Raw genomic sequence first — 24,159 nt, 5'->3', positions numbered from 1 at the left:
GGATAGGTTGATAATGCATGAGGACGAGATATGTGGACAACAGGATTGGTCTAGAGTCCCAATTTGCCAGGTGGAAATTGAGGAATTGAGAGGCTTGTTATTGGCATGTCAACAGGTTCGACTTGTTTCGGGTGTTGACCGGTTCGTGTGGAGTTTCGATGAAGGAAAAGAATTTTCTATGAAAAGTTTTAAAACAAAGATGGATGCGATAGTAGGTAGCGACGTTGGCTATCTAATCGAGTGGAATAACTTTGTTCTGAAAAAAGTTTGGATTTTAGCTTGGAGGGCGGAAATGGAAAGGATGCCGGTGTTGTTGACATTGGCTAGGAGAAATGTCAATGTGGAGTCCATTTGGTGACTGATATGTGGTGATGCGGAGGAAACAGCCAAACACCTTTTACTGTCATGTAACTTTGCCCAGACCATTTGAAATGGAATAGCCAATTGGTGTAAGGTGCCGGCGATATATGCCTTTTCCACTCATGATGTGTTAGAATTATATAAATATTGCCATTTCTCTAAACGAAAAGCGAAGATTTTTCATACGGTTTGTCTAACGACGGTATGGTGTATTTGGAAGGCTAGAAATGTGGCGGTGTTCGAGCGGAAACCGTTAACCAATGTAATCTTATCGGAGAAATAAGAGCGATGAGCTTCCTTTGGGTTCGTAATAGGTCGAATAATACACACATTTCACGGGACTAGTGATGGACTGGCGGGATAGCTTCTTTGTTGGGGGTAAACTTTGATGGTGTATTTAAGCGAGGTAGCTTCTTGTTATTTCGTCGTTTTTATTGATTGATCGTTTAAAAAAAATTATATATTTGATACATAACATGTTTTCCCTTTGTGTTGATTATCACTAGTTAAGATGTCACCATGAGTCAACGTTTACCATGAGTCAAGGCTTACCATGCTAAGATGTCACCATGAACCAATCATACATAGCCAATCATTTTGTTGGTTGTCACTTGTCACCATGAGTCAACGTTTATTTGTTAGCATTATTATGATGAGAATTGAAAATTTATTTTATTTAAACAATTAACATAAATTACCCATTGATTGAAATCAAGATTGGTTTTTATAAATCAATAATTATAGATTTTAACTGCTTCAAAACCGATTTCAATAGAGTTGTTAAACCGATATCAAACCGTCCGTTCAGTTGAAACTGAGACCCGTTTCACAAAACGGTTCATAGGGCATACAATTGCAACTCCAAAAACACAAACAATCATACACTAATCGGGCTGTTATTCGGATTAAACATATATAGAACTGACTATTTGGATCGAGTCATCTGCAAATGCGTATTTGCGTTTATCAGGGCGAAAGTGCAAAACAAACCTAACTCCAAATAATCCAAATAACATATTGTTACTATATATTCCGAATTATAAACACTCCAAGTCAATATCTCCAAACCAACTAACCCATGTAAACCAACATAAGGCATAAGCATTAATATTTAATAACATAAAATTCAGGCAATTCAACAAATTTGGTCATACTTATTAACGAGTTAAACTTTTCAATCATAATATTCATAATCATCCTCGTCAGAAATGACACTGCCAACAGAGAATTCATAGTCTTCTTCATAAAATCCATCTTCCGAAAAGTCATCCACATCAGAATATCCAGACGAATACATATCATCAATGTCATCATACGCATGAGCTTGAACAATAAACCCGCAGTTTTTTGTTGAGTCGTTAGGATGCTTAAAATCTTGAACCCGCTCTAAACACAGTTTTCCTAAATTCCCAGCAGCAAGGTTAAGGTTAAAACACCGGCGAACATCAAGTGATTCTAGGTGAGTGCAGCCATGTAAAATGGCTTGAAGACCTTCGTTGGTCATTTTGTTTCCAAATAACTGCAAATGGCGTAACTCGGGCATGCTATTTGCAATTGCAAAGGCGTCACCATCAAATTCAATATGGGGTCGGCTGAACTCTTTGTTCAACTTGAAGGAGTTGAGACGAGGGCAGTTTTGTCCAATTAGTTCAATGTCTTCCACATTGATGGAGGTGTAGTAAAGGTGAAGTTGTTCCAGCTGTGGTAGCTTTTTAACTGCGTTACTCAACCCGCTGCTTGTGACATTGTAGCAGTTTGAAAGGCAGAGCCTTTTCAGCTTACTTGAACTGTATGCACAAGAAAACATATAGCTTATGTTTCAATAATGTGATATAATTATATGCATGGTTGAAAAAATCGGAAAAAAAAAACCAGGTGGCAATTAGTCGGGACTGATCGCTAATCGGTCCTCTATTGATTAAACTTTTGGTAATAGGGATATTAATCGCTAATCGGTCAAAGCCAGTCAAAATAGCCCCTAATAGGCCTTAGATCCAGCAATTTCCAGCGATTTAGATCCTGACTGGGTCGAGGAGGGGTTAAAACCTGCCTATTTCAAAAGATAACATATAAAAATGTGTGTGTGTGTGTGCGCGCGTGTGTAAAACTGAAAATTACATATAAAAATTCCAATCTGATTAATCGCTAGTTGGTACCCCCACCGGTCGAGTAGCTCCTAACATGTTCTACAACAATGATTATATAAAAGTTCAAAATCTTCTGATAATAATCAACAAAACAAATAAAAGATGGCATCAAGTTATGAATTCACATCAATTTATAGATTAACATCACACATTATGATCATCAAACTGACCTTAAAATCATAATCAAATAATCCAAAATCCATAAACAAAATCATCAAGAACGGATGAGAAGCACACGTGAAAGCCCTAATGTGATTTTACCAAGCCATTCTTCATCTCAAAAATGATATCAATAACATTATACTGCCTATGTTCCAAATTCTAGGCCCAACCTATCAAAAGTAACAGTTTCCACATCACAATTCATAACCTAGGGTTTATACTTAGAAATCAAAATAGGTATAGATGTCAAAATTAACTGAAATCGAGAATAATTTACGTTACTTATGCATCATGATTCAGGAACTAAACTGAGCACCAATGGAATTAGACAGAAACGTGCAGTTGAGAAATGTAATCGGTTAATCATATTCGCTTAACTACAACCGTTGGTTTTGTTCGATTATGGTTAGTTTTGGTTAACTTTCTAGGTTCACGGTTCGGTTTTCAGTCATGGTTAGCAAAATTACCTAAAAAACACATTCAAGCAATCTCAAAGCCATAAACACCTAATTTGAACTTACCAAGCCGTTCTTCAATCTAAAGTATTAACTCATTCACATTATACTGCACCAAACCTAACAAATTAACAGTTTCCAAAACTAAACTCATAACCTAGGGTTTACACTTATAAGCGTCCAAATTAACCGAAATCAAGAGTAATTACGTCACATAGCATCACAATTAATAAAAATTATACTGAATACCGATCTAAAAGAATAAGAAGCATACAATTTAGAAATGTAATCAGTAATCGGTTAACCATATTCACTTAACCATAACCGCCGCATTTATTCGGTTCACAGTTCGGTTTTCGGCTACGGTTAAAAAAAGTAAAAAACTGACCTAAAAAACACATTCAAGCAATCTCAAATCTAAAGTATGAATCCAATCACATTATACTTCGCATAACCTAACAAACTAACAGTTTCTACCACAAATAATATAACCTAAGGTTTACACTTAAAAAATAGAAATATCGAAATTAACTGAAATTGAGAGTAATTATGTTACTTATGCATCATGATTCATGAGATACAGATGGAATTAGAGAGAAACGTTCAATTGAGAAATGTGACCGGTTAATCATATTCACTTAACCATATTTTGTTCGGTTATGGTTAATTTTTCATCTCACAGTTCGGTTTTCAGTTATGGTTATCAAACTGACCTAAAAAACACATTATACTGCACCTAACCTAACAAACTAACAGTTCCTATCACTAAATTCATAACCTAGGGTTTACGCTTCAAAACGTCCAAATTAACGGAAACCAAAAGTAGTTACGTAACATATTTATCATAATTCACAACAATTAAACTGAATACCGATCTAAAAGAATAAGAAACGCACAATATAGAAATTTAATCCATTAATCATATTCACTTAACCATAACCGTCGGTTTTGTTCGCTTAATTTTTTCGGATCACAGTTCGGTTTTCGGCTACGGTTACCAAACTGACTTAAAAACACATTCAATCAATCTCAAATCTAAAATATAAATCCAATCACATTATACTGCACCTGAAGAGGTAGGTCCCAGCAGAGCCCAGTTGGACCCGCAAGACTCACCTTCAACAGGGACGTCTGCGCAAAGGCTAAACTCGCAACTCACCTTGAAGAGACGTCTGCGCAGAAACCAACTGGATCCGCAGGACCCGCCATGCTCAGAGACGTGACGTCCTTACGCGCAGTACGCAAGCTGTTCCCGCAGGAAAAGCCTCCCAATGGTCGACGTACTCCGCCTGTTCCCGCAGCAACGGATACTAGCCATCAGGGAAGGCTACCCGCGCAGCAAGGCTACACGCACAAGGCACTTAACTCTTAAATAATTCAGTAATGTCACCTGAAGAAGGAGTGAGCAAGCCGGGAACACTCCCGCACAAAGCCGGGGAAACTCCCGCACAAATGAGCTAGTCCGTACGATACTGGAGGATCTTTTGTACAGTACCTGACGAGGTATGGACAAAAGATCTGACCAAAGATACGACAGCTCACTGACAACAGTATGACGAGCAGCACGCTCTTGTACTGTATGTCACTATCAGCCGTTGCCTACTCACCAACCTGTCGGAGGACGTGCGTAGCCTGCAGTTGGTGGAACAGGAATAGTACACAGCCGGCCTGGTCACTATCAGCCGCTGCCTACCCACCAACCACCAGCATGGCACGTGCGTAGCCCACAGTTGGCAGAACAGGAATATTATTTAGCCGGCTGTACCTGCTTGGAAACCTACCTTCGGCTATAAATACTCCAACACCTTGGAATGGTATGGACACATTACATTACCTTATCACATCTTATCTTTTCTAGCAATCTCTTAATATACACTTATATTCAAGAGCAATCTAGTCTGATTCTCACGCCGGAGGGTGGTCACAAGGAGGTACCCCCCCCCCCTTCTAAGTGACGAGCTCACGGTATCTGTTTTGCAGGTCACCAGAATAACCATCTTTGCCGGACATAACCCCTCGTGGGAAACATCTATTTAACCCCCAGATTATCCGTAATCTGCCCGGGGTCAATTAGTGTTTCTTCATTGGCGCCATCCGTGCATAAAAGCTAGAACTAATTCTCAGTTTTTTTTCAAAACCTCCGAAAAGATGGTTAACGTTACTTCGGTCCCCAGGCCAGGGAGTAACCAAGAAACCCCGGTAACCACAACCCCAGCTACTGGGGGGAACACCGGCGAATACACATTTTTACGAACACTACCCCGGTTACCCAAGCCGGGGCAAGTGCAGTAAATTTTACGAACACTACCTCAGTTACCCGAGCCGGGGCAAGTGCAGTAAACAATCCTTCACTGGGATTCACCAATACCCAGTTGGAGAGACAACAGACGAGGCTCCCCCGCCAAACACTCGAACAAGTTAAAGCGTGGGCGGAAAAACGTCAAAGGGAATTCCAAGCTGAGTTGGATGAACGCTTACGTTCACTCCAACAGGCTGACGAATTCGGAAGCACTCGACAACAGCTCAACATGAGCAATGAGTGCGATTACTTGGATGATGATTCGGAGGAATCCGACACCGACGTAAACCCTCGCCATAAGGCGAAAGGGAAGCGTAAGGAAACAGACTTCCAACCAAGAAGGAATTTTGGAGAAACCTTCAAACCAAAAAACGCTGGTGGAAACCCACGTGACTTCTCTAAAACCTTCAGACCAACCGCTGCAAATGCGGGAACCTCCAAGTTTGCAAGGGACATTGCGGAAGCAATCGCCCCAAGAAGTGCCAAACAGATGTCCAACATCGGCACCTATGATGGTATATCCGACCCAGACGATCATTTGAACAGATTCATAGCGGGGGCAACCGTCAGCAACTGGACGGAACCCACGTGGTGTTATATGTTCCAGATGACGTTGGTTGGAGCAGCTAGAGCGTGGTTTGACCGTCTACCGGTCCACCACATCTATGATTGGGCAGACTTCCAACAGAAGTTTAGCCAACACTTCAGCCAACAAAGAAAGTATACCGAAGAGCAATGGACAATCCTCAATTGCATTCGAGAGGAAGATGAATCTTTGCTAGACTTCATCACTCGCTTCAACATAAAGAAGCTAAGTCTGGGTAATATTAGCGAAGAACTTGTTCGCGTTGCTTTCATCCAGGGCACAAAAGACCCAGAGCTCATCCGCACCTTAACGGGTAAAGATGGCATGCCATCCACATGGGATGCCATCATGACAGCAGCTAAACGCTTCGCGGAAACGGAAAAACAACTGGGTAGAGATCTTCCCCAGAGCTTAAACCTCTACACCCAGAAAACAAGAGAAAACAATGTCCTTACCGCCCGATTAAACAAAAAGAGGAAGCTAGGCATTTGGCAGTCAAGGGTAAACTTTGACACCTCATCCGGCTCGCACCCTCGGTTAGGCGGAAAGGATAACATGCAGTCGTCGAACCGGAACTCCAGATGGACGACACTCACCAAAAGCGTCACCGAGATATTCGACACCGAGAGGCTCCCATGGCCAAAGGCTCCAATAATCCGAGAGCGTCACAACGCTGATCAGAGCAAATTATGTGACTTCCACAGGACAAGAGGCCACAACACCGAGGAATGCGTAGACTTGAAGGACATCGTCGAAGCATTTGTCAGAGATGGGACGCTCACGCACCTCGTGGCGTAATGAACGCTGAGCAGGCTAATGCGTGTAGAACCCCAGTTGGGGAAAACACGAATAAAACTGCAGCTTCAATGTCGGAGACTACATAGTGCGTAAACAACGAGATTCCGAACCAAGTGCATATCGGCTCGAAAGGCTCGATGACACTCCCAAGAACATGGAAGGGAGCTCAATTACACAGTCTGCATGTAGATCAATTCCAAACTTGTAAAAGAAAAGGCCCAGAGCCACTTCTAATGGAAATGATTCTCCTTATCACATTGACGCTGATGGTCTTACATTTATACTTAATGAACTTTCCACACTGATATGCCGATCTTCACCGCATACATAAGTGGGAAAACAAGTCGTTGCGTGTGGAAGGCGGCAAAACCCGCATAAACACAAAAAACGGCAAACCTTCACGCAGGTCAGTCATAGGTAAAGTTGGGTCATCCCACTAAATGAAAGTGCCGGTCCTACCCGCACAAATCATGATAGAGGAAACCGAACTAACCTATTGACAACCGCGCGTCGAACGGTTAATTATTCAAAACACTGATGCCGGTTTTCACCGCATAAATGAGTGTGAAGAGAAGTCATTGCGTGTGGAAGGCGGCAAAACCTGCATAAACACAAAAAAAGGCAACAGTTTCTAAGGAAAAGATGAGGAAAATCTTCACGCAGGTCAGTCATAGGTAAAGTTTGGTCACCCTACTAAATGCAAGTGACGGCCTTACCCGCACAATCATGATAATAGGAAACGGAACTTTAACCTATTGACAACCGCGCGTCGAACGGTTAACTTATTCAGAACACTTAGAAAATATCTTCAAGGAAAAAATGAGGAAAACCTCCACGCAGGTCAGATATAGGTAAAGTTTAGCCATCCTACTAAGTGCAAGTAGCGGTCTTACCCGCACAATCACGAAAGAGGAAGCAAAACTTTTAACCTATTATCTGCCACGTTGATAGGTTAACTTATTCAAAGTACTTAAGAAATTGCTAAGTTAAACTAGAGTATGCACAAGCGAATCATATATTGTTTATGCGGCAAAACAAGTGCCAAATTAAACTATAATATGCATGAGCAAGTCGTATAACGTTTATAAAGCAAGAGTGACGGTCCTACCCGCACAAAGGATTTACATTCCATAAAAATTCAAGTATTACAAGAATGCCCGGGTATCTACCCGCCTACAAGAGTGTAAATCTATACAAAAACATAAACCTATCCTAACAGTGGAAAAGGATCTAAAGGTTCAAGCTTCAGGACCACTTCCTCCAAACCCACTTGTACCCGCACCATCGCTTGGCTGTGGCGGTTCAAGGAAGGTCTTGAGAATGGTTAACCCATCATCAGCAGCAGCAACTTCGTTCACCTTCTCCACCACTGGATGCGGGAAGGCAGCATACTGGTTCACTGCTTGGTCATAAGCAGCTTCAGTGTCCAAATCATATAAAGGGAAGTTGGAAGGAGGGATGCCCTTCTCAACGAACCCTAGACCAAGCAGGAAGCCAGCCTTTTCCCCATCCTCATGAGAAGCGTTGAGGGCCGCGCTCATGGCATCGTCATATGATGTGTCCGTGAAGACCCGATGCACAATCTACAAAACAAAGACAAGTATCAAAACCTTTTCTAAGTATAAAGAAAAGCGTGAAGACATTATGAAGCTAAGCTTACCTGCGACAACGCTTCTCGTAGAAGCCATTCCTTGGTAACCAGAGCCTCCTGGAGGGCAGCTTGAGCTTGGTTACGGGCGCGTTCGGCTTCACTTTTGTTAAGGTTGGCAAGCAACACTTTTTTAGCCGCAGCCTCTTCGACGCCCTTTAGCTTACGCTCAGTATGGTCAAGCACGCCCCTCTGGTCCAAGATCTCTTGGAGCTTCTTGGCGTCTTCCATGGCCAAGGCATCATGAGCCTGTTGGAGCCTCTCTAGTTTGGCTTTAAGTTCCTCATTCTCGAGGCGTAGAGGCTCAGCAACAGCTTCAGCCTTGGTGGCCCTCTCAGTTGCGTTCCGTGCAGTTTCCTTAGCCAGCCGAAGCTGTTCGTTAACAGCTTGGGCAGCCTTGGAACGGGCCTCGAGACGGGCCTGAACTTCAACCTCGAGGGACTTGAAGGCCTTCTCCTTATCCGCAGCAACAGCGGAGAGCCTCCTGTTCTCCTCTCGGGCAGCCCGCGCCTGAGTTACTTCTTGGATACGAGCTGCCTTTAACTTGTCGTTTTCACGACAAAGCAGCTCGACGCGCGGCTGCATTCGAGCTAGGAGAATCCGGAGCTCATTTGTCAGCTTACCCTCCTGGTAGCTTGACATTGCTTCCCCCAGCGCCCCACTCGACGCAATCCACAGCCATCCGAAGGGTGGTTCCCCGGCGGATGTTCCACCGCGAAACAAACACCTCATTCGAATCCGACACTGCAAAAACAAAAAGCAGTTAGGAAAAGATGATAAAAACAAAAATATATATAAAAAACATAACAGGCCAAAATAACCCTACGCACCTCTAGGGTCGACGACAGGCCTGTAGCCGCCAAACCCATCACCCGAACCTAACGGATATCCATCCAAGAGGTTAGGCAGATGGGAAGGAGGCAGAGATTGGCTAGACGCCGCAACCCCGGACATACCTGAAGGACCGGCCGTAGTCGCCGGCGCCGGAGGAGGCATGGCGGAGGCCGCCGTGGTAGAGACCAACGGAGGTGAACTCACCGGAAGTGAACTCACAATCGCGGTCGTCGCTGCGGAAGAGACCACAGAAAAACTCACCGCCGGCTCAGTGAAAGAATCAGTGAATATGGCACTGACAACCGGCGGAGACGTCGTCACAGTTGGAGCAGTTGCCTCAACCGAGTGAGCAACTGAACCAACTGAAGCAGGCGCAGCCGCCTGGGTCATCGCCTCAGGTAGGTTGACCAAACCTACCATCATGGGTCCGGAGGTGCTCCTCCCCGCTCCACCCTGGAATGCGGTAGCATCCACGCCTACACGAAGAAAAGATATAAAAGTATAATGGCGGAAAAATATGAAGTTAAAAGTGAAGGAAGTTTGTACTTACGAGTCCTCTTGAGCTTGAAGGTACGAACAGGCGGGGACGAACCCGATGGAACCGGCCTCTTTACGCCGGTCACCGTCGCTGTACTGGGCTGCCCGGAGGTGACAGCCGTCTCAACCTCCGGAGCAGTTATCTCAACACCACCAGGGTTCCCCGCCACCTCCTCGCTTTCGGTCTCTGAGTCAGACCGATTCACCGGATCGGCAGTGGAGGCAACCTTCGCCTTCCCCTTCCCGCCGGCAGCCTTCTTCTTCCTCACGAAGAATGGACCATCTGCGGATTCCTCATCAGAAGATAACAAGATTAGAGGAATTCCAGCAGAGGTTTGAGCATTGACAGGTCGAGGGTTAAACAACTCCTTACCTGGCCGCGTGGCGCTTAGAATCGGGTGGCCCGGCGGGTAGACCTCCACGAACATATCCGCCGTTTGCTCAAGGATGGGCAACTCGTTCTCATCTAGAGCACGAGTACCCATCCGAGCGGGACCATCACTCTCCCGCGGCTGCAGGAGAGACTGCAAGTCGTTTCCCTCTGAAAACAAAAAGAAAAAACGGTTAGAACAAAAACCCTAAATTAACGGATAATATGAAGCATACCGTAAGGGACAGAGTTCAAACCGTATTCGAGGACGATGGGAATCTGTGACACCTCCTTCCACACCCGGCTCATCCCGAGCATCACCATCCCGGACTCCGCAAAGCGGTAAACCGGAGACTGGATCCGGGAAACCTTGGAGAACCATTCCGCCTCCTGGTAGTTGGAGGCGTGAAGGTTTAGGAGAGCTCTCCCGTTCTTGAACGTCATCGCTATGGGGACGACGCGAGCGGAGATATAGAAGAACTCCCGCTTCCAAGATCAAAGACTGCGCTCGGTAGCGCTGATCTTCAAACCCTTGATCCGATTGACCAATGTATACCACCCCTGGATGCACCTCCAGGAATAGAAGGTCATCAGGCGGTCAACATGGGGCTCCACACCCAGAATGAGACACACCCACTCGAAATGGCGGATCTTGGCGATCGCCATTGGGTGTACCTCAGTCAGATGCACACCGTGTCTCTCCAGAACACGGTATACAAACTTCTTCAATGGGAACCTGAGATTCTCATAGACGAAGAATGCAGCGTACACCCCTATCTTGCCCTTGGGGGCATCGTACACCGTCTGATGAGGTGCAGGAAACTCAGGCTCGAAAGGCTCGAGCATGAACTTCCTGACGACGTACTGATAGAGGTCGACCGGAAGAGCAGACTGGCACTCGTCAGCAGTACTCTTGTCATCCTTGTCCGACGTGGACGACGGATTCTCGGCATACACGTCAGACTCCTCGGCGGTAGCCTCAAGATCATGAACAGAAGACATTTTTTGGATGTAAAGAAGAACGATTTCAGGAGAATGCTCGACAGAAAAGTTAAGAGTATTCGCCGGAAATCGTTTAGAAGAAGAAGAGAGGTGAAACTGTGAGTTGAGATGCAACCTCTCCTCCCTTTATATACTCATCGCAATGAATGCGATGAATTTAATGCGGAAGAGAGAGGAAAACACTGGTGCAATGAAACTATGACACGGGGAAAAAGCAAGCTGGAAACAGCTGTTGACAGGACGCGTGCCGTAAACTTCGCGGCCACGCGCCCGAAAACTCGCGCCCACGCGCCTGAAAAAGCGTCTGGAATGACCATATACTGTCACATCGTCATAACTTCCTGCACGTCCTGACACTGCCAGAAGAAACCGTCGGACGACATTTCAACAGTTTGGACTGTTCTTATCCTTTCACCAACCCTTCGAATTTCAAAAAGATTCAAAAGTAAGCGGGACTATACCCCTTACCTTGGCAACCAAGTAACTATAAGACAGGTGCGAGTACAGTGTTAAGGCAAAACCCTTCACATACTTAGCACCTGCAGGGAATTGAAGCCAAGAATACCTCGGCAACCAAGTAACTATAAGACGGGTGCGGGTACAGTGTCAAGGCAAAACCCTTCATATACTTAGCACCCGCAGGGAATTGAAGCCAGGAATACCTTGGAAGTAAAGTAACTATAAGACGAGTGCGGGTACAGTGTCAAGGCGAAACCCTTCACATACCTAACACTCCGCAGGGAATTGAAACCAAGAAGAATCTTCTGGGCCATGCTTGCGGAAACGGGAATAACATCCCCGCATAGCGGGAACGTCGAGAACTAGATTGTTTGAAGCTCCAAGATGGAATTGGTTGTTTTAACATAATTGATCACTATGTTCAAAACTACCAAAACCTCAGGGAGAATCTATACAAGTGGAACTTAACGCTCCTGACTTGCGAGGAGGTTACAGACCTACCCGCAGCATACCCAAAGATCAAGCAGAAAAGTCGGGAATTTCTGCACGTGACACTAGGACTTCCGCGGGAAGAATCCCCATGAAAAACCTTAAAACTAAAACCTTTTTCAAAACCCTTTGCTTAAGTCCAAAAGTTCACCTCACTTATTAATTCATGAGAAGAACATTGGACTGGGGGGACTTGAAGAGGTAGGTCCCAGCAGAGCCCAGTTGGACCCGCAAGACTCACCTCAAAGAGGGACGTCTGCGCAGTTGAACCCGCAAGACTCACCTTCAACAGGGACGTCTGCGCAAAGGCTAAACTCACAACTCACCTTGAAGAGACGTCTGCGCAGAAACCAACTGGATCCGCAGGACCCACCATGCTCAGAGACGTGACGTCCTTACGCGCCGTACGCAAGCTGTTCCCGCAGGAAAAGCCTCTCAATGGTCGACGTACTCCGCCTGTTCCCGCAGCAACGGATACTAGCCATCAGGGAAGGCTACCCGCGCAGCAAGGCTACACGCACAAGGCACTTAACTCTTAAATAATTCAGTAATGTCACCTGAAGAAAGAGTGAGCAAGCCGGGAACACTCCCGCACAAAGCCGGGGACACTCCCGCACAAATGAGCCAGTCCGTACGATACTGGAGGATATTTTGTACTGTACCTGACGAGGTATGGACAAAAGATCTGACCAAAGATACGACAGCTCACTGATAACAGTATGACGAGCAGCACGCTCTTGTACTGTATGTCACTATCAGCCGCTGCCTACTCACCAACCTGTCGGAGGACGTGCGTAGCCTGCAGTTGGTGGAACAGGAATAGTACACAGCCGGCCTGGTCACTATCAGCCGCTGCCTACCCACCAACCACCAGCATGGCACGTGCGTAGCCCACAGTTGGCAGAACAGGAATACTATTCAGCCGGTTGTACCTGCTTGGAAACCTACCTTCTGCTATAAATACTCCAACACCTTGGAATGGTATGGACACATTACATTACCTTATCACATCTTATCTTTTCTAGCAATCTCTTAATATACACTTATATTCAAGAGCAATCTAGTCTGATTCTCACGCCGGAGGGTGGTCACAAGGAGGTACCCCCCCCCCTTCTAAGTGACGAGCTCACGGTGTCTGTTTTGCAGGTCACCAGAAGAACCATCTTTGCCGAACATAACCCCTCGTGGGAAACATCTATTTAACCCCCAGATTATCCGTAATCTGCCCGGGGTCAATTAGTGTTTCTTCAGCACCTAACCTAACAAACTTCCGCCACAAAATTCATAACGTAGGGTTTACACTTATATCAAATTTAACTGAAATCGAAACTAATTCACAACAGTTACGTAACATATAATTCACAACAATTAAACCGCAAACCGATCTAAAAGAAAAATAATAATAATAAAATAATAATAATAACCGTACAATTACGAAACGTGATGAAGCAAATCATCCGTACAAAAGCACTCGAGGTTAATATCAATCAACTCTCCAGAACTCCGATGGACGGCCTGTTTGGTGAGACTGACGAGATCGTAATCCGTATCCCAATCCACAACCGATTCGAGCATGTTAATGACCTTCCACATGGCCGGATCCTTGCAAATTTTGCGCCACGTGGTGCATACTTTCTGTATGCTGTTGAGGATCTCAACGGCGTCCAGCTTTTGAAGGATCATTGACATGAGTTCGGGTGGTAGGTGAAGCCAGTTTGGAGGTTCGGACTCCGGTGAGGTGGATGTGGATGCCATGTGCTGTGTCTCAAGTCCGGTTTGAGTTGATTTTGACTGGTTTGGTTTGGATGGTTATAAGGAAGTGACGTGTGGGAACAAAAGTCCTCTTTTTATTGGAAAACAGTACTATTAAATTTAAAAGTGCTTTTTTTCGAACGGTGACTTTCTCACATAAGCGATATCACGACCGTATTATGGCCCCATCATCTCATTCGGGCCAAACTATGTTAACATTATCGGAATCCACGCTGGTATCTAAGTTTGGCTTGGCGTTCCTGGTAAAACCCAGTTGGCTCACCTCGCCCGAACGCACGACAGGCTTTTTTATGCTCTGGGAAAATCCGGTCGGCATCAAGGATCGAACCCGAGACTACTTGGAAAAATGAAAATAATTATTATTAAATTTAAGTACTTGGGAAAATGAAAATAATTATTATTATTTTGGTAAATTGAAATAAATAATCACAAACTTTTGTGTATTGGCTCTCAACTTTAAAAATAACTACCAATGGTATCAACTTTTAACTATTTTTGTCTCAATAGACTCTCGTTAAAAAACACTAACGCGTTATGCTTTTTCCCGAGTTTTAAACCGATGTTTTAGGTATTTTAATCGAAAGAACGATACGAGTCGACCGATGTAAAACTTATCTTGAAACAATGATCCAGCGACGAAACATGTTTCAATTCGGGTGTTTGCATTTTCAATTAACAAAAATAAGTCATTTTAATCACCGTTCGAGATAAGTTTTAAATCGGTCGACTCATATCGTTTTTCCGATCAAAATACCTAAAACATCGGTTTGACTCTTGGGAAAACAGTTAACGGCATTAAGTGTTTTTTAACGGATGTCCATTGAGACAATAATAGTTGAAAGTTGGGACCGCTGGTTGTGATTTTTAAAGTTGGGGTTATTATTAGTCAATATACAAAAATTGAGATTTTTTATTTCCAATTTGCCTATTATTTTTAAAGGTTAAAGAATTTTTCAAATTGGCTAGTAGCCTTCTGGCCAAATACACATTTACCTTTTGATACGATGAAAACTCTCACCTAAGGCCAACGCATGTGAACACTAGTTCGAAGGCATGAAAATATGGTAAAATAACACTCGTTCAGTTTAAGATCCAAGTATTCAACTAGCGAACACCACCTAGTCGCCTACTCGCCTAGTCCCTTATTATCATCTGGTGCCGCCGAAACTAAATGATGGGGCCATGAGGTCACATGAAGCACCAAGTCCCTCCCTTATCACTCCACCACTAGCTTATTAGCTGGTTCTGTGTAGGTTCTTTGGAAAAGTTTTTGGTCCTTTCCCCCGATTATTGAGAATGTGTAAAACATTGATTGGCTCTGTGTTTATATGTTATGAGAGGTGAAATATCGGGTACGCTTGTTTGTTTGTTTGTTTGTATAAGTTGTTGATTGACTGTCTAATTTGAATGAACCGGTGACTTTGGCCGTTTATGATTCAGATGGTATGATTCATTCAGTTTGACAGTTTTAATGGTTTGGTCCGATTTGTATTTTTGAATTAAGTTGTGTAAACAGCGGTCGTTTAACATTTGTTATTTATATATATTTTTTTCATTTAGTTATTTTTTCTTTTTTTTCGTGAAAATATATTACTATTTTAAAATCTTTTAATACAAATTAGTGATTTAGGAAAAAAAAAATTTGGTTCGAACGACCCAAACCGAGCCACCAAACAATATATGACGGTCATGCCAACCAATCCAGCCCAGTTGATTAAGTTTGGTTTGTTATTTTCTAAAACCATAGTAAGCATTTCATCACAAAATATTTAAAAGCAGTTCAACCAAACCAGAACAATCCTGATTAACACAGATAAAAAAAGAAAAAAAAAATGAAACATAATTTAGAACCGGAAAATGGATAAATTAAGCACCAAAGTTTGAGGAGTTTGTCGGTTTTGGTTTCGATTATACTTATTGGATCAGTTGAACCTATTATGTATAATTTTCTGTAGTTTTAAGACTATTTTAGTAATAGACCACGTTTCTTTCAAGATATTTTAAAAATGTGTCTACTATAAATCTATAATAACAATTTAGCAAGACCATCTCATTAACATTCACAATGAAATGTGTTGTGGATGCGGACCAACAAGTCTACTTTTCCCTCTTATTGCTTAACATTCTCATGGGCCGGTTCAAATAAATATCTGCGTATAGCGGTTGTTATACACGTATACAACTATAAAACAAAATCACATGTTTTGCATATGACCAGACAAGAAAACAAAAGATTTAACACACCTCACCTACCATCATTTAAACGGAGGTGAATGCTTTATAGTTATTTGGGTTTATTTACAAAAGTTATACCTGCTAATATTATGTTGGACAAGTATACATTAAAAAACAATCAATAGATTCAGCATATAACCGATTCTAAAATGTTTATTATCATTTTATTCAGTTTAGGTTTACGTATACAAACATGATAAACTAATATCATCAAGTAACCAATCACCGATTAACAATCCATGAACACCTTTCTAAGGCTAATTACTACGCCTTTACTCTTCATATGTGCTTAGCTCATAATTCTAGTTACACTAAACCAAGAGGTTTTGATGCTAGGGTAGTTTATCGTATTGGTTTTAGGTTATTTGAATTTGAAAATTTCAAAACCAAATTCAAAAGGTTTACGTTCACATATTCTGCAAGTAAATTATATATCCTTCTAATTAATATTTTCAATATATATATTTTTTAATTTGAAGTGTGTTTGAGCAAATATACATTTACAGTTGAGAATTTTAAATCTAATTTTTAAATATTTATTAATACACATAGGAAAATCAAAAATAGAAAAAGTTATAATTATAAGCTATGAAGTAGGAAGAAACAGGCACCATCAATATACCAACCAACCATCTTCCAATGACACCAAACATCATAGAATTGATTGTAACATCCAACATTAAACAATTTCTGAAACAAATTTTAAAATAAAAAAAATATAGAGAGAAAGAGAGGGAAAGCTTCCATGTTTCCAACTTCATCCCCTCTCTTCATCCCTCTTATCATTCTCAAATCAACATCATACTTTTAACTGTTTTTCATAATTAATTTTAGATATGAGTAAGTTTAAGGATAAAAGACCTCTAGACCCGATCAAGGTATCGACTGAGCCACAAAATAATTATGATGATGCAGCTTTAGAAGGTAATCATTGAATCAGCTTTTTGTTTGACATTTAACAATTAACATCTCATTGTATGATGAAAATGATAAAAATTGATTTAAACATATATAATGCATTAGGTGTTGCTGCAAATGTGAAACTACTATTAAAACTTATTCAAGATCACAAAGATGCATGCAAAAAACAACAAAATGATGGAAAAAGGATGTTAAGGGTGGCAAGAATGATGACTATCCTCGAAATGGTTCAAACCAGGATTCAAAATTGTCAATCGTTTGGAACCAAACAAAGCGACCTTCTAAAATCAAGCCCATGCCATAGCCCAAAAGACAAACGGCCAGCCGATCCTGCAACATTTGATGAAAAGGAGACCTTAAAAAGAGAACTCAGTGCAAGCTTGGCAACGCGTAAGAGTCTTGAAATGATGTGCTCGAGTTTGGGTAAAGAGAAGGAGATAATGATGTGCGAGTTGACCAAAAAGGCACACGAGTTAGCAGAAATGGAGGAACATATAAACAACCTTAAGCAACAAAATGAGACGTTGTTAGAAAGGGTTAAAGGATGCGCAGATGTGTATAAACATGAAGGAAAAAGGAAAGAAACACAAGGGACCTTGGAGCTTCAAGACCGTAACAACTCACTTTCTGAACAACTTTTGAAATCATTAGATGAGTATAGATCAATGAGGAGAGAATTAACAGATGCGCAAGAAGAAAATACGGTAATGCGGTCAACATTGGAAGAAATGGGAGTCAAAGTTAGTTGCAGTTTAGAAAAAATTCAAAACTATAGAAGGCGTCTCACATCAGAAACCGATGAAATTGTGGATATTGAAGAAGGGGTTACGGAATTAGAGCATATGTTTAAATGTTTTGAATTAAATGAGAAAAAGAACGGAAAGGGAGATGAACATGTTAAAAAACCAGATGTAAAAGCTGTAGAAGGTGACAAAGAATGTACATTCGGTAAAAATGTATAGATTTATTGGTCTTGTAAATATGTAAAAAATACCCAAATGATATTTTTCATAGCACAAGCAGAAGTTTAAACAAAGGGAAACCAATTAAGGTTTTCCATAATAGTTTATATATGATATGCCAAAAGTCAGATATAAATTCAACCATGATTATATTCTATACATTATTTTAATAAAGTTCAAAACAGAAGGATAATAACTTTTCTAATCAAGATTTTCGACCTTAGAAGCAGCAATGGAGTTTAAGATCCATGAGTTGCTCACAGCTACCGCACCACATGAACTTGCTAGTGTATCTGCGTTAGACTTTCTTTGACTCAGAATCCGGTTTTGCTCATTTGGTTTCATCTTATCAGGAAGCTCAAGGCTATAAATTATAAACTGTTGTTCATTGTTCATAGGTACCGGCTTCCTATGCAGAACTGTTCCTCCGGCAGCAATTATAAGATCATGTAAATATCCTTTGTAAGAAGCTACAAAATCTCCAGTAAAATAGAACTTAAAACCATTAAAAAGTTTTGGTTCCTGCGAAACAAAAGATACATGTCAGAATTAATATGTCGGTATTTATTAAAAAAACAAAAGAAATTTAGATGTGAAAAAACCTTATTCAACAGCCTAGACCGACCGTGTTTAGGACCCCCCTTGAATCCATGAATATCTAGATTAATTTCATAAAGTTGTTCATCAACAGGTTTCTTGACCTCCAAGCAAGCCTTGATCCCTTTTAGCATGCAAAAAGAACAAAGATTATATCTTTGCAATGAACAATTTTTATTCACTAGCAAATACTTTGATAAGTATGCATAAAAAACTATGACTACATTCAATATTAAGAATCCACTTTCCCTCTATAATGCCCATCAAATATTTAAGGGTTCTTCTACATGCACCATTCTCATCCACTGATGCAATGACATGTGTAACCCTGGAATCCCATTTCTTCAACACTGTAACTCCAGATAACTTCTCAAACTTTTCAACAGTTTCCTGTGAATTAAGAAATTAAAACATAAATATATATTCACATGAATTGCAATATGTGAAATTATGAAAATATATTATCGTACCTTTTCAGTATTTGTGAGAGCTGAGCAACAAAGAACCATTTTTGTAAACAGCCCATAAGACTCCCAACAGGAAGTTGCACTAACTGTATCATAAGCATTAGCTTGAGATTGTTTAACTATAGATTGCCTCTTCGAAACATATTTCTTTTTCTCTTTCAGTTGAGAATCACATGCTTCATTTGGCAGCTTTTGAGATGCATGAAGTGGGCATAACATGACAAAATTATCCTGTGGCAAAGAAATAGAAATCGATCAGTTGACCAACTGATAATGTTCAATGTAAGGTGAAACAACATAAAAATATTTACATTATCCCATCGGCATTGAGGTGTTAGCTTTGCACAAGTGAAATGAAAGCTTCTGCGACAACTTTTTTCATAACAACCAAGAGCTGCACACTTTAATCCACAGCAGGAGCATTTGATTCTTTTGCTTCTTGCCAGCTCAGCTTCCAGATTGACAGCAATGTCATCTTCAAAGTATACATTAGGCGCCCTGCATACATTTACAATGTCAGAACATCAACAAAAAGAAGAAAAACATTATTTTCACATAATTACCACTCTGTGCAGTTCCTATGTGCGTGTACGGCGCGTGATGCACCTTCATGATCCAAAGTTACAGGCTTTCCTTTAAGGTAGTGCGTTATGCATCCAGAAATCTGCAGTAAACATACATCTGATTAGAAATTCAGGAAGTAAATGGTTTTAGAAAGATGTGGATTTTTGAAACATACATCTGATTCTTCAGTGGATTGGCAGAAAGCACATTGCGTATACGATTGAGTGTTGCATTTATGTAAGAATGTTGCATTTGACTTCCCTGTATGATTAACTTCTCCCAGTGGTCGGCTGACCTTTGCTGCATTGTTTTCTGAAGGTGTTGGCTCATTTGTAGAAAATGTCACCTTTTTAGAAGCTTTTTTGTCCTTGATAGCTCGAGTTTTTTGAGTTTGTTTACTTGAAGTACAGGCTTCTATAGGCAGCTGAGAGATGAGATTCTGGTTAGGTTCGGGTATGTTATTATTATTGCTTCTTGAATCTTGGTTCTTCAACCTTTTAGTCCTTTGTATATGTGGCCGATCAGCGGTTTCTTTTTTCTTCATGCTTGCTGTAATTTCATCTCCACGATTAGAAGCTTCTTCAACAACTTCTTGTGCAACTTTCTTGCCACTTTGATTCTGTTTCTTATGTTTCACAGGCTCACTAGTGTTTCTGTTATTATCTTGATTAGTCTTTGACGGCACAGTACAAATCTCAGCAACTTTTTCTGAATCTTTCTTAACTCTCTTCTTTTGAGTGCTTTCTCCACTCTTTTTAGCTCTCTTCTTTGATCCTTTCACTTTAGCTTCATGGTTAACCACGTTCACTGGAAATGGGGATAAAGTAGGTAAAACCACTTCTATGGTACCGGTCTTCTTTCCATCCAATTTATTGTGCACATTCTCTAGAACTCTGTCGCATACATCAGATTCTTTGTCCTGTGTCCCAATTCTAAATTCAGTATCACGATATCAAGAAATAGGGCAAGTAAACATATTTAGGATGGCATAAGTTTTTATTTTAGCTTGATATAAAATTATACAAACTATAATACCTGCATCTTTATTGGACTTGCACAGAGCTCAGGAGAGCAGGGTCTCTGTGTCCATTCAAACATTTCACTATCAAACATGTTACCATCCTGCAACAATGGGCACTGTCAAAACGCATTCAAGAATTATCAATATTTAGTTATTCATGCTAATAAAATATGCCATTAGACTGAACTGTATGCAGGTTAATGAACTATCAATAATAACTTTTAGATGTAAATGCTCAAAAATCAAGATAACTAATAGCAACTAAATACAAAACTACCTTTGACGTCACTTGATCACGATGATCATCATAAGAATCCTTGATATCACTGAAGCATGGAGCATCCGGTGGTGACACGTTTACAGGTTCAAACGGTGTAGGTTGTGTAGGTTCTTCACTATTCTCCTCATTTCTTAACCAAAAGAAAGGGGAAAATAATGTATCACCATCCTCGTGTAAATGAGCCGTGTCTTCTGGCCGAGACACATTAGTTTGAGCTCCATCTTTAATAATCACACTTTTCCCACAATCAACATTTGCAGGCCTTGTTGGTGTCTCTTGTGGAGGATGTTGTGGCACTTGGATCCTTTTCTTTGTTGGAAACGACGGTCTCACAATATCAGAATCACATCTTTTAGCCCTCTTTGAGGATCCTTTTGAGCTTTTCCCTTTGTTTTTCTTTTGCTTCTTTATGTTTGGTGTGGTTCTGCAAGCTTCGCCGGTTCTCTTACTTCCACAAATGGTTTCATCGTTGGTTTGATCCTCATGCCCTAAATAGCCAAGAAAAAACAGTCTGAACAAGTCTTTGCAACATGTGTTATGACAAATGCATACATATGAAGTTCAAAACATTTTATATTAGACAAGTAAACCAATACCTTGTGTTTGAGGCTCAGTTTGAGTGACTAGGATGTTGACTCCTGAAGAAACCTCCATGTTCTTGTAAATGCTTACCAAACTATCCATGTGCGGAGCAGGATGAATCTCTGAAACCGGATATAATATATTTCAGTGTTGTAAAAACGCAATCAGTCACTGATTCATCGATACTTAATTGGACCAACAATTCGTTAGTCAGTCGAAGCCTGTCCAAATTGTTCAAATTCTGGCTTACATCTAGAATTATACTCATAATCTAATCCGGTTAATAAGTTTAAAAAAATTATATATAATTTCTTTTGTGCATGTATATATAATTTTGAAAAATTACATAAAGATTTCCAATCTGATTAATTCATATTAATTGCTAGTTAGTGCCTAGCGAGTTCGACAACATTATAATAAATTTCCTATCATCCACTCCTTAATCGCAATCGCTTATAAGGTTAAGTGTGACAATATAATACAGACCTAATTTTATTATTACCGATCTAAACTAAATTCAAACAAATACCTCTTCGCCTATACGGAACCTTGCATACAGGACACGTCGAATCGGACTTCATAGACTTATCAATACGCACACTGAAACCAATCGTAAACAATAAACCGTCAACATAACAAAAAGGTCCTAATAACAATAAGCAAACAGCTTACTTGCAGAATATATGATTGCACGTGAGCGGACTTGAGAAGACTCAAGCTGCAAAAGTAATTAAAAACGAAGAATAATGAAATATAGATTATCGAAGAGCTAAAAGGTTATGTGGATTAATTAAGAATATAGAGCATTTGAGCTCTTCCGCCATACGTCTGAGGTGCGAAGTGGTCTCCATTGGTGTGATGTGAAATTGAAGATGAAATGTGGATTCCTTTTTATTAGGTGAAATTGGAAGTGAATGTGAGATTGAAAATTGAACATTTTAAGTATGGCGGGAGTATTTTCATCCGCGGTTTCAAGCGGGAACTTAGCAAATGATTAGGAATTTTGTGAAAATAAATTGGGTAACTTACGATGATAGCTTTGTAGTTTTACTGTTTTAATATTGTACGAAATGCTAAATTCAAGATCAAATCAAGTATAAAATTATTATTATCTTAAATGTAATATAAATGATGTTTCCTACCTTTTATCAAGCCACCAGATTGCATTATTTGTAAATTGAGACTTTTCATGTATTTGACCCGAATTTACGGGTATGGGTCTTACCAAACCCAGATCTCTTAAACGAGTTATAACATCTCATTAAATTAAAAATTAAAGTTACCAAATATTTTATATGATAATTCTATAAAATAAGGATATACTAAAATTTAATATCCGATTAAAAAAACATATTATTTATAATTAAGATAGTAATTAAGAAATAATTTTATAGTAAAAAAAATAAGTGGATCATAGGTTTCACCAAACCCAAACAGCTTTTAAACGAGTTATAACATCTCATTTATTTGTAAAACATTTCATCATCAAACCCTAAGACTCCACGCTATAGGCGCCGTGGAGGTGTTTTTTTGGGCGCCGAGGGGGAGGCGCCTTCTGCCTTCTCTCTCTCTCATACACACACATACATGTATATTTATGTATATAATGGGGCGCCTAAGGGGGGCTTTAAACCATAACTGGGCTTTTGGTGCCCACGTGGCGCTGATGTGGCACTGTGGAGGGGCTTCAGTGTCCCTCACCATAGCAGATAGCCAAAGTATGTTATTAACTTCCTTACAATAAATAAAATTAAAATTAAAAAAAAACAAATAAATATTAGAAACGAAAATGTAAAACAGCCCCTGTAATACGGGGGATAAAAGCTAGTATTTTATATATATTAAAAAGAAGTTTAGACTGGTCTCTATGGTGGGGTTTCGAAGCCCCTGCGCAGTGCCACATCAACACCACATGTGCCTTGGGAGCATCGAAGCCCCAAGCTATAATGCCCCTCTATGGTGAGGGGGCATCGAAGCCCTTTAACATAACCCCCCCTCCACGAAAACCTACTCTTGCCAAAAGCTCTGTCGCGTTTTCATTCGCCTTCATACATACAGCCGTCGGACCATAGGTACTTGCCGGATTCGTGAGGTACGTTGCCGAAGAAGCTGCCGATGTAGAGATCGCCATTTTTTAAGCGTTTTTCTAATGTGGTTGTTGGGGTTACATGGCGGCCGGAGGTGGACTGAGATATGCTACAGTGGGTTGAGACTAAAAAGTCTGTTTCGTTGTCGGATTTCTTCTTTTTGGTGGTGACATTGTCTGACAAGGATGATAGTATTATTTGCTCCGACATGGTTTTGGAATGTGTTAAAAACACAGAAGAAATGGCGAAGGAATTGGTTGCATTTACATTGCGTTATTGAGTTTTTTATTTAATGGTTTTGACAAAAAAAGATAAGAAAAATTTTCTTTTTTCATTTTTGAGTTTTTATTTGAAAAGAAAATGGAAAGAAACGTTGGGTTTTTTTCCTCCAAAATTTTCCAGTCAAATATAGCCTGATTGTGAAAGATAGTTTATAGTCCATTACAATATTACTAATTTGACTTATTTCAATTCTCTTTTCCATTTGGTTATGACGACATAATTGTAAAGTTACAATTTTTTAT

The 24,159-nt window shown here is 40.7% G+C and overlaps 1 protein-coding gene and 2 pseudogenes across 3 annotated transcripts; 1 reads left to right on the top strand and 2 right to left on the bottom strand.

Moving 5' to 3' along the window:
- Nucleotides 1–1,534: 1,534 nt before the first annotated feature.
- LOC143549691 (F-box protein SKIP19-like) lies at nt 1,535–13,901 on the bottom strand (annotated as a pseudogene). Its single transcript, XR_013138176.1, has 2 exons — nt 13,576–13,901; nt 1,535–2,147 (listed from the first exon to the last, which is right to left on the bottom strand). The product of XR_013138176.1 is annotated as an F-box protein SKIP19-like (transcript).
- A 3,089-nt stretch (nt 13,902–16,990) lies between these two features.
- Nucleotides 16,991–18,037, top strand: LOC143549704 (uncharacterized). The gene is made up of 2 exons (XM_077040551.1): nt 16,991–17,078; nt 17,178–18,037. The coding sequence occupies exons 1-2, from the start codon at nt 16,991–16,993 to the stop codon at nt 18,035–18,037; spliced, it is 948 nt and encodes a 315-aa protein (XP_076896666.1).
- A 123-nt stretch (nt 18,038–18,160) lies between these two features.
- LOC143549690 (protein BREAST CANCER SUSCEPTIBILITY 1 homolog) lies at nt 18,161–22,399 on the bottom strand (annotated as a pseudogene). Its single transcript, XR_013138175.1, has 13 exons — nt 22,345–22,399; nt 22,221–22,267; nt 22,078–22,148; nt 21,563–21,670; nt 20,964–21,454; nt 20,701–20,802; nt 19,841–20,584; nt 19,665–19,765; nt 19,413–19,599; nt 19,105–19,332; nt 18,859–19,024; nt 18,640–18,758; nt 18,161–18,559 (listed from the first exon to the last, which is right to left on the bottom strand). The product of XR_013138175.1 is annotated as a protein BREAST CANCER SUSCEPTIBILITY 1 homolog (transcript).
- Nucleotides 22,400–24,159: the final 1,760 nt, after the last annotated feature.

The sequence above is a fragment of the Bidens hawaiensis genome, unplaced genomic scaffold (genome assembly GCF_021521415.1).
Source record: "Bidens hawaiensis isolate Kalapana, Puna unplaced genomic scaffold, B.hawaiensis_p1.1 tig00015763_1, whole genome shotgun sequence".
NCBI lineage: Eukaryota > Viridiplantae > Streptophyta > Magnoliopsida > Asterales > Asteraceae > Bidens > Bidens hawaiensis.
The sequence above is the reverse complement of the archived record's forward strand: the minus strand, read 5'-3'. Positions and strand labels throughout refer to the sequence as shown.

Excerpts from the sequence above, each read along its gene's own strand:
- LOC143549704 (XM_077040551.1), top strand. The coding sequence starts at position 16,991 with ATGAGTAAGTTTAAGGATAAAAGACCTCTAGACCCGATCAAGGTATCG. Across the intron at positions 17,079-17,177 it reads TGATGATGCAGCTTTAGAAG|GTGTTGCTGCAAATGTGAAA; the intron begins GTAATCATTGAA and ends ATAATGCATTAG.